The 10,684-nt window shown below is 46.8% G+C and overlaps 4 protein-coding genes and 1 pseudogene across 5 annotated transcripts; 3 read left to right on the forward strand and 2 right to left on the reverse strand.

Annotated features, from left to right (window-relative positions):
• Positions 1-5,547: 5,547 nt before the first annotated feature.
• PPTG_22273 (hypothetical protein) lies at positions 5,548-5,679 on the forward strand (the record flags this gene model as incomplete). Its single annotated transcript, XM_008902856.1, has 1 exon — positions 5,548-5,679. The coding sequence occupies one exon, from the start codon at positions 5,548-5,550 to the stop codon at positions 5,677-5,679; it is 132 nt and encodes a 43-aa protein (XP_008901104.1).
• A 138-nt stretch (positions 5,680-5,817) lies between these two features.
• Positions 5,818-5,890, reverse strand: PPTG_20537 (annotated as a pseudogene). Its single transcript has one exon. The product of its transcript is annotated as a tRNA-OTHER (tRNA).
• Positions 5,891-7,089: 1,199 nt separating this feature from the next.
• On the reverse strand, positions 7,090-7,464 carry PPTG_08600 (hypothetical protein; the record flags this gene model as incomplete). Its single annotated transcript, XM_008902721.1, has 2 exons — positions 7,090-7,239; positions 7,327-7,464. The coding sequence occupies 2 exons, from the start codon at positions 7,462-7,464 to the stop codon at positions 7,090-7,092; spliced, it is 288 nt and encodes a 95-aa protein (XP_008900969.1).
• A 1,220-nt stretch (positions 7,465-8,684) lies between these two features.
• Positions 8,685-8,777, forward strand: PPTG_22274 (hypothetical protein; the record flags this gene model as incomplete). The annotated part of the gene is made up of 1 exon (XM_008902857.1): positions 8,685-8,777. The coding sequence occupies one exon, from the start codon at positions 8,685-8,687 to the stop codon at positions 8,775-8,777; it is 93 nt and encodes a 30-aa protein (XP_008901105.1).
• Positions 8,778-9,221: 444 nt separating this feature from the next.
• PPTG_22275 (hypothetical protein) lies at positions 9,222-10,632 on the forward strand (the record flags this gene model as incomplete). The annotated part of the gene is made up of 5 exons (XM_008902858.1): positions 9,222-9,301; positions 9,665-9,797; positions 10,018-10,087; positions 10,185-10,320; positions 10,581-10,632. 5 exons carry the CDS (start codon positions 9,222-9,224, stop codon positions 10,630-10,632), a joined length of 471 nt encoding a protein of 156 aa, XP_008901106.1.
• Between the last annotated feature and the right edge of the window lie 52 nt (positions 10,633-10,684).

Raw genomic sequence — 10,684 nt, forward strand, 5'->3', positions numbered from 1 at the left:
GGCGGCGTATGCGTGGCGGTCTCGTGGTGACGGTGCAGTATCGGCCTTCCTGCAGGAAAAGCGCGGGGAAATGTCGTTCAGATGGTTTCCGACGCGTGGCGCGTTTTTTTTTCAAATGAGCTCCTCAAATCCAAAGGCCAGAATTTGTCGTACTTAAATTAGGCTGTACTGTACATCTGTATTTTTAGAATTATACGAGGCTGTACGGTACATCGGTAATTTTCAGAGATTTTAAAATGACGGTAAATTTGCAAGAAAAAAAATATAACGAAACTTTAAGGGTGCTCGAATTTTGAAGCAACCTTATCTGGACCTTTTCTGTAATTGTCTTATGGTGCTTGAACTACTTTGCACTAAAAGTAACTTGCTGTTCATTTATATATATTATCTGTCTTATTAGCGCTCTAAATCAGTCGTTTAGCAAATAAATTGGACATCTTAGTTGGTTTCCACAATACCATACCATAAAATCTCCGACTTTATCCTTATGTACCAAAAAAATGGTACATAAGGATAGGTAACTCTAGAGATAAATATATAAATTTTAACAGTAGATGTAGTGGTCCATATCTTAAACTTCGCATTTCTAAAATAAAAGATTGGAAGAGCGAGGAGGGCGGCAACCAGCAGGTGGGACGGCGGTGCGATCGGCGGGCGGGTGCAGTGTGCTGAATGGCAGGGCGGCGGCAGAGTGGCGGCAGGACGACAAAAGGGTAGTAGCAGAGAAGGGAGGGCAGAGGGACGGAAGGAGGGCGTCAGTGGGGCAGCAAGACGGCCGAGAACGAGCGGGACGGGCCGCAGCATAGTGAAAGCAGACTAGGTTCATGTCGAGGGAGCGGTCCTAGCGGCCATGGTACAGGGACTTGGCCTCTAGGACCCTAGTATAAAGTAAATTACTAGTTTGCGTGCAGCGCATGCTATAATAATTGGCGCATACTATCTACTTCTGCTATAAGTGCATGTATCAACATCGTATTGCTACTGTAATATCTGCTTCTTCTTAAAAAGCGTAAATATATTATTACATGCATTCTCTTAAACGCCATGGATTGCAATGATTGCACCGGTCGGATAGGTCGGATAGGTCGGATAGGTCGGATATATAATGATATGCGAGAAATATGCAAACATCTTGAAATTTGTAGGGACATATATATATATATATATAAATTTCCTTGCCCCTCCGACCCGATAACGTCGGAGGGGGCTCAGATGACCACCCTAACCCTTATCGTTTCGATTGGTCGACAGGATTTTGTAAATATTATGATTGGCTATCTTACAAAATAAAATTGATGACTGGTTATTAATGCTCATACTAAAACCTAGTATGGTCGGAGAATTGATGATATTCATCCATATATTTGCTGAATATCCGACAGAGCCCGCCAGAATGGACTTAGTCGAGCTCAAGTATGGCAACAATAATCGTGCGAGGGCAACAGTCATCAAACTGTTTAACACACTTGTGAAGAGTGAAAATATTGAGTTTGACAATGTTAAACAATGCATTGAGGACGATGGTACACGTAAGTATTTTGTGTCTGTGTTAGACAAGTTCCGGATGTACCCAGCATTTAACGAGGGCAAGAAGGGCAAACCTCTTGCCCGGAGCACCTCAATACAGTGCTATAGACAAACTTAAATGTGATTGTTTGAGCTCTTCCCTGCACAACAACACATTGTCGAAGCAAAGTTGTTAAGCATGGGGAAGACGCTCGATAGCTTCTGTATGAAGCGAAACAAAGCGCCACTGAGCTCAAGGTTGATTTAAGAAAAATGATGCTGTATATGTACACGGTCCCCAGCGTCATCCTGATTGACATTCTGCCCGTACTTCTGGTCGAGACCGGTGTTTTCTTGTCCCCAGCCACGTCATTGCTGGAGGTCTCGAGGCACCCCGACGCGTCTGGAACTCTCAGTGTCGTCGCCGATCGCATCACTACTGCTGTCGACACGGCCCCGACCATCTACCCGCACGTCAACCGCTTGCTTGACCGGATAGCTGGGGCTTCTGGCATAGCTGCCACTCTTGTTTCGCGGCGGTGGCACTCGGCACGTAAACGGTGGTGACAGACTTATCCATCGCTGGATCTTTGACCGTGGTGCCTGGAATATGAACACGACAACAAGTGGTTTAATTACATCTTCAATACGGGCAGGAAGGATCACATGGTCAGCCAGGAGCTCAGCGGCTACGCCACCAAGGCAATGGTGAAAGCGAAGGGCTTGAAGCCCTTCCACGCCAAAACCCAGGGCAAACTGGCTTCGATACAGCGTCCTGTTCTCGACCTGTTACATGCTGGAAAGGTCCAAGTACAACACCAGTCAGCCAGTTGTTGATATCCTCACGGCTTATCTTACCTCAGGATGAAGGAGCTGCGGACAGAAGGCATCGTTGTTGCGCGTCTTGAGTCCGCTGTCCTCGTCAGCGGAACTTCGATCACGGAGCTTTTTGCGTGGTCGTCACACTTGACCACCTGTGGAAACGAAGGGAGCATACCAAAGTCCCAACGGCATGCCGCCACACGAGGAGCTGAGAGGCCAGAACAAGACCATCGAACGCCAACGCAGTGTTATTGACCAGTTAATCCACCACATCAAGCGCCAAAATGATCACATGAACAACCTAGAAGCTAGAGTGAACGACGGGGCACCACAGGATAAATAAGGAACACTTCAGCAGGAACCCACTCAAGAAAAAACAAACAAATCCAAGCGCAGGCGGTCGTCAGTGACTTACCTCTACGCTACGTGGTAGGCGTGGTATATGAAGAAGCCACGATAGATGAAGGATGCTCTCAACAGCAATCCAGATCAAAGCAGCTTGTCGCTTTCATGAACCTCTTCTTGTCCGACGGCTTCATCCTTGATCCAAGCGCATCCGACTATCGCGACCAGGCTCTCACGTTAGGGGAGAAGACAGAGCTCGTGGTGCTAGCCTTTTTCAGTGCCCACGAGGTCCCATCGCTTGGTTTTACCCCTGACTGTAAGCACCTTCGCGACCTCTACGCTGCAGGTGCTCTTATGAATCTGATCGCGCGCCATCGCAAGCAGATCCATGCCGGCGATATCCAAGACCCCGATCGCAGCGACCTACTTGAACCAGCGGCTAGGGCTCTTTAACAGAAGGCTCTTGTACGCTGTTCACTGACTCGGGTGGAAAACAAATTCATTGCAAGAATGTGCCACGCGCTTCAATGACTGGGTGGTGGAATCTACAACAGTTGCTTATACCGTATCGTCGTAGCCGCAAGCGTCATTTATTCCTAAGAGTCAGCTGCAAAGGTTCCAATCAGAACCAGCCATTTTCCTGCAGATAATTTTGTTAATTACCGAAAGAGCACATTGAAAATTTTAGACTCAGTGCAGGTAAAACAACAACTCATAAGAAGTCAGACCTCAAAGCACGCTTGCCAACCAAGAGAATCATGACCGCCCTCGTATAAATGGCCAGGGCAAGAAACGAAAGTCATATCAACGCACGGCTGTGGAATATGCTTACAAACGTGATGTTCTTAGCTACATTGAGGACGGTCACACAATTGTTGAGACCATTAAAAACTTCTATGGCGAGTTAAAGGAAAATGAAGTTCGGGCTAAAAAAGACAGATCAATAAGTGAATGAAGCAGAAAGCAATAAATCTGCATGTGAATCTGTCAGGGGACATCATCTCAACCTGCGCAGTCTTGGCGACGCGACTGAACTCAGCAAGGACGCCGAATCTTCCATCGTTCTTTGGCTGAACTCTCTGAAGAAGGAAGGGTCCCCCAGTCTCTCGTCTCATGTTACAGCTCTACGCTAAAGACATAGCGACTAAGGTCGGACTTGGAGACGAATTCGCTACAACGTCGACATGGAATAAGCTATTTCTTCGACGCCACTAACTTCCACTTCGGGCGCGTACACGACAGGGACAAATGACGCCCATGAGACTAAAAAGTGTTCAGGGCGCAGGTGCTACAGACAATTGTGGGGAAAAACTGCGTACACGTTTACAATGCAGACCAAACGGGTATGGATTTACCATATTATTTTTTAAGCTATTATTTTTAACCGTAAGTTTTAGTGACAATAATATTTTTACCGGTGAACTACGAGTATATTCACGAACTCTATCCGAGCGAGTTAAAACTGTCTGGGCGAAATGTGGAAACAAAGAGAAGGCACGAGCGACTGCCATGCTCTTAGCGGACTGGGAAGGTATCAAATTGCCAACGTTTCTGGTGTTCAAGATTGCCCCGTCCAATATTAAAGAAAAACGCGTCGGGAATGACACGCAGCATCACGAATTCAGTTCGACTATGTGGAATCGCGAAATTCGATCCTTGCAAGAGCGCCACGACTGTCAAATTTACGGTTACCAATGTGCTTGGTGGAATTCAGATTTATCCGTGGAATTTCTAAAATTTCATTTTGCCAACCGACCATATCCTGACGATAACATTCTATTGTTATGGGATGACTTCGGTGGTCACTGGACTGATGTCGAGCAATATGCATTATCTATCAATGTTGTACTTCTTAAGGTACCACGACGCTACACGAATGTCTGCCAGCCAGCAGACATATCGTGGAACAAGCCTCTAAAGCTACTTTCCGCGATCTGTGGATTAATCGACTTCGAGTTCAGCTTAGAGAATACCATGCAGGAGAGCAAAAGCAACAAAAAACGAGATAAACTCCAGAGCGTGATTGTCCGTGTTCGGAAGGAGTTGATACAAGAGAACGCCAACATTGAAGTCGAGCGTCTTCGGAAAGCATATTGAGGAGCCGCTTATTTTAAAGCCACCGAGTCGAGCTGGCATCGTCAAGTGGGTGTCGACATCTTGGACAATCTGTCCAAAAACAAAAACGATTATTAGTGGTTTTGACAAGATTAACCCTTTCGCGATAAAAGGAAGCAGAATGTCCCCTTTTCCTGGTTTTCAACTAAGTACGGCGATGTATCCATGTTAAAGGAGGCAAAATGCCTCCTTTTGATACCGACTATCCTAGATTTGTACACTGTAGTTTACTAAAGTGGCTGGTGGAAGGGTTAACGCTTAGGCGACAAACGGACAGCGGAAGAAGCATCAACTATCGAAATCGAGCTGATAGATAGTAGCAGTGTCGAGGAATTGGAGAGCTGTAGCCTAACTGACGGAAATGGTGACTCAGACGACGGCATCGAAGTCAATGGCGAATTCGACAGCGATAGCGAATAAAATACAGCGTAATTCATAGATTTGTTTTTGTCAAAATTGCGATTTGCACACATGTGTTGGTTCCCATGCTTTGAAATGCATACTATTCAACTGACGCTTATGACTACGACCATACGGTACCCGAAAAACCTTGTCGAAAATACCCGAAAAACCGTAGATCTTGCATTCCGTGTCGAGTATATACAAAAAACCCTTGTCGAGTATAACCAAATAACCTTGACGACAATATACGAAAAACCGTTGACGTGTAAAACCTCGTCGAGTATAACCGAAAACCTTGAGAGAAAAACCTTGTCGAGTATAACCGTCAATCAATCTAGTCAGTTTTCCTTTTGACAAATGGAAGATACGACCCAACACACGGTCGCTGAGAAGATTGAGCTCGTCGTGGGATTAGAGAACATGGATGGAGTGCGGCAGAGGCAGCAAGAAGATTTGGCATCCCACGCACCACGTTACTGGGTTATTTAGACGCTGAAGAACTCCTGTTTTCGACTGAAGTCGATCCAACGTCAAAGCGAGCAGCGCGGCGAGGAGCCCCTCCCCCGACCAAGGCGTTGAATCAGTGGTGGTCAAGCTAGACCATCCCATAAACCAACATATAAGAAATGACAACGGTTGGTTTTGAACCAACATCAGATCAGGGCTTCGCCCTGCGCTCTAGCCATTGGGCTACGTTGTCGTAAGTGTGTGTGTGTGTGTGTGTGTGTGTGTGTGTGGCGTAGGGGGGGGGGGGTCCGGCTGTACAGCCTTAGAACGCGAGGTGAAGATCTACGCAGTAGCGTCAAAAAGTGAAGATTGGGCCATGGCCTTGCTGTCGGCAGCAGTAGTGTGACTGCGTACGGCTAGAAAACGCCGACTGGCTGCGTGTCTGTACACAACAATATGGCACGTTATAATTGGTTGATGACTGCCCAATCGCGTACGTCCATCAATGGTCGGGTACAGCTATCGTTTTTATATCCAGACATTTTCTTTTTTCCGGATCATCACGAATTTCGGCCCCATTTCTTGATTTGCCCTCTAGCTAATACATGGCACTCGTGTGTAAATTCCATGTGTTCTATTTTTTTTTTGCGTTTTTGTCAGCCTACAAGCCGTTCAGTGGTGTTCTCATATTTCTTCCATTGGTGTATATTTTTTTGCATTTGTTGGAATTGGTTTCGTTGTACTACCTCCGTCCCACACGACATTTAACGTTTCTCTTGATGCCTGTTAAATTTTCTAGCAAAAAATCTAAACTTCGCGAAGCATGAAAACATTAGCCAGATGTGCGTGCTTAGTGTTGGTAGCTGCAGCGCTGTATTAATGCGTCGTAAACTGTAGATAACATCGCCGGAATGAGGCGATAATTGAGGCATCTGACCAAAACTTACGCTATGCAATCAATAAAAAGGCTACGTCCACCAGGTTTGCACCATCGACAGATTACACACTGGCCCATCGTTTTGGACGCATCTCACTAAGTAATATATCCTCCAATCGTAACCATTTTTGATTTATAAACCGCTTCAATTTCGAACTTAATTGGACATTAACATATCGATAGGATATTTTCGACCAATCTCCAAGTAGTATTGAATTAGACCAAGTTTTAAGAATGCTAATCCCTGGATTTACCACATCTACACAACAACATCGTCCAAAGCTGCCTTGCCGATGTTTACTGCCTCGCATGAGCATGAGATCTCCTAGCCGAACCCACTTGTCGTTGCCTAGATGTGGAATCTTGTAGGTGTTTCCGCCGCGGTCCAGCATCGCTTGTTTCAACACAGATTGTAGCGTTAGGAATTACTTACTTAGCGTCACAGACTCGAGTTCAACCAAAGCTGACTCCACCGCATCAACTAACTGCTCCATGTTGTACACTCGCTCCTGATATTAAGCTTGAATACTGGAAAAGAAGCCAAGGTCGAGTTCATTAAAGTCGGGGCTACGTGGCGGCTGGTTGTGAAAGGTAGGAATCCCAGTGGCAACTGCCAAAGCTCGGTAGGATGTCCTCTCGATGGCAGGTACGGCCTTCAGCACCTCCTGAATGGCGTCAGGAGTCCACACTCAGGCTATTCCTCTGGCGCTTTCGCGTGGCTCCTTGTCCCTGGCGTGGAACACGGAGCTTACTGTCTGCCGTGTGCAGCTGAAGTACGCAGCAGCGTCGTTAATACAGCCTCGCGGGAGCTTCCCGTCCGTCATCCGCTCTAACAAGAAGCGAATGATGCCTTCGTGGTCTAGACGTGTTGGGTCAGGACCGAGGTCCATGTTTGCGCTTGGGTGTTGCTATTGGTGGGGAATTAGCGAACTGCGGACCGTGAGTTAGTTTCCCCATCAAAAATAATTTTAGCCAGTAATGCTTGAAATGCCGCTCTCTCTTGAGTTTTCTGAAGTCTCTAACAATGTGGGTGATGTTCGAGCGGAAGTAGCAAAGTCTTCGCCGAAATCGTCCTAGCCTGACTCACGTTTAGTAACTCCAAAAGAGAGAAGGGTTGAAATGAAGTAATTTGCGCATAGAATGAGTGCTTTTCAATTGTTGATTGAAAGTTTCAGACGGGTTGTTAGGTTTTGCCGTTCCTGTCGAGATTTCCACACACTGCCATTTAGTATAGCACCCCTCCAACCACTGACCTGGAAAATAGAAGAGAATGCCTGTAACTCGGAGTTAACCTTTCATGATCCAATGCATTGTCGATACGACTATATTTATCCATCAAATTTCGCGCATAGTGAATGCTATATACATGCTTGTATACAGTTTTATTGTCGGGCGCGTTAAATTTCACGCTGTGTTTCCTCACATTTGACGTCACGCAAAAAGAAAAACCCACAAATTAAATATGTTAGATGCGTGTCTGGGGCGAGAAGATCACCAGGCGAGAGAAATCGATCGTTTTTACGTCTATAATGGTTTATCTTTAAAAAAAAAAAGCCACGGTAACTGTTCTTCACTGCAGATAACTTCCACAAAGCAAAAAGACTGCGGAATGGCTTGCGGTCCGACCGTCTCAGACACGAACCTCTTTTCATTCGAACGGAAGCGTGGCTCATGCGGTAAAACAGATGTAGGGAATGGCTCAGACAAACAGCCATAATTTTGGTGAGATTGACAACGAAACGTATCCTGCTTGCTGCGACACGAGACCTGGAGTCATTTGTGTTCACGTGGACACCTCCTTCAAGCTGAACCAAGTCGGGTATCCTGTTATTGTGTGTGACATCTCGGACAAGTGTCGGTGGTTTCATCTTGTGACTCTCTTCATTACGTCCCAACGCTTGTAAGAAATCTACATGTTGACACTAACTGAGCTGCGCAGGGTTTTTGTTTCGGTGTCAGGGCGGCATATGGCCATCAAGTTCATCATGGCGAATGCCGAAGCTGCTCAACAAAACGCAGTGGAGCAAGGTTTTAGTGTGGATTGCGAATTTGTGTACGTCATGTGCTTCAACCACATACTGGCCAACCTGATAGCTTATGCGAGCATGTGATGGGGGACATTTACGACTTTCACTTTGCGGCGGCCTCCGCTGTCTATGGCGAGGAAATGAAGCAAGTGCTGACAAAATATTCACGTGACTAGCAGCTCGTTGTATTTCAAAACTGTATCGAACGCGCACGGGTGACGAGCGCATCTGGCGATGACGATTTTTTCATACACCGAGCGGATACGACGCCACGAACAATCCGATCGAGCAGTTCAACAGGCTGATTAAGCACGACTACGCTCTCCGAACCAAATACAAGATCGGAACATTATTCCAATACCAAGTTGATTGCTGCCAGCACCAATCTGTCGTTCCCAAGGACTTCAAGGAGCTACCGGTGCCTATCCAGCAGCTAAAAGCTCGAGTAAAGATTCCGATGCCAGGAACTCCTTATCGACACGGCTCCACGTCGATCCAGCATTGCGTTCTTGCTGGTTTCTCCAAATCCGACTGTGGTTCGTGTGTTGTCAGGCGACTGTTCTCGCGTTTATCTACCTGAGCTAGGGCGAAGTAGAGAAACAGATCCTGTTTCAGCCCAGATGGGCGCCCAATTACGCTGGCATGGAGATGGAAGGCCAACCGGATGGAGGCTTGAGCGTCGACGTTTCTACGATGACATGTGAGTGCAAGTATTTCTTCAAGTTTGCAATCTGCATTCACCTTCTGTTTGCTCTTCAAGAGAAGAGCTACACTGGATTGGACGGAAAGAAACTCTTGTGAAACGCACGGTGGTGTAGAAGCGTGACCGCACACACCTATTCACTCTTGTTTCCTATTTATGCTTCATGAGAGGTCATCGGTTGCACAAGACGTTGCTGGATAGTGCTGACCTGCTGAGCCTATCGAGTTGACGTTCTGCCAGGGACCTGTATTGCTACCCCTGTCTCAGTTACTTTCTCCATCGGGGAGCTATCTGCAGCTTTATTATTGCTATCCTCGCTCCGACATTGAACTCTCTGCTGAGCTATTGCTGCAACTATAGGAGACGCGGACACTGTGGGAGCAGTAGAGTGCAATTGACGGACTTTATTGTCACAACGGGGGCACAGGATGTGCTGGCAGCGACGACGGGTCTGCCACAAAACGGATGCATAAGCACGAATCACTTTGGGCAGGTGTGTACAGGACCTACGTTGCCTCCATATCCATCACAAGGTGCCTGCGTAGTAGTTTGAGCGCTCATATCTCTCGCTTTTTACTGGAATGTATGCTATGAGAACAGTTGTGCTTCAACGTAGTTACTATGTTAGAGCTCATACTATTTTTGAAGCACAGGAAATCTTTCACACCGTTGTTAGTCTCATAAGATCTTAGTGTGACTAATTTTAAACTTAGACTAAATACCGTAACCAGTGTAGTCGCAAGTCCATGCGCGGGAGCCGCCGTGCCGGTGGTGAGGTCCGAGGTTCGTCGCGCCTTTAGTATTTTTATTAGCTTGAGTTCTTCACTGAAAATTGCTGAGTGAGCTGGCTGACGATTGTTTGGAGAGGCAGCCAGCTCAGATAGGTTCATTACTGGGGGCAAGACCACGGAATGGATGGTCCGTGGCCGCGTCCAACTATCTGGGTTGAGGCCCTGCCGCACGGTCTGTGCCACAGATGGCAAGGGCAGCACGCGATCTGTTGTGGCACGCAGACTGTGCGTGTGCTGGTTGCATTGTGCCTAGAGGCATATATCCAGTGATTACGCATAAGGGATACCCGCATAATCGTAGGCCTAAGCGTCGTTCATTCCTAAGGGTCACCAAGAATTGTCCAATTAGAACACAGTATTGATAACAGATGGAGCAGCTAATTTTGGAGGAAGTAGGACGTAACTTGTGGGTAGATGACAATCGTCGTGCTAATGCCTAGACCACGCATTAACGGTGATGGTCAACGCCCCCGTACTTACTGCAGCGTCTCAGTGGAGTACGCGCACAAGAAAGCAGTGCTGGATCGCATAAGCTAGCACTGCGAACACGAACATGGCGGCTTTTAAAGCGGAAGTGTTGAAGACAATG

Source organism: Phytophthora parasitica (assembly GCF_000247585.1).
Source record: "Phytophthora parasitica INRA-310 unplaced genomic scaffold supercont2.14, whole genome shotgun sequence".
Lineage (NCBI taxonomy): Eukaryota > Oomycota > Peronosporomycetes > Peronosporales > Peronosporaceae > Phytophthora > Phytophthora nicotianae.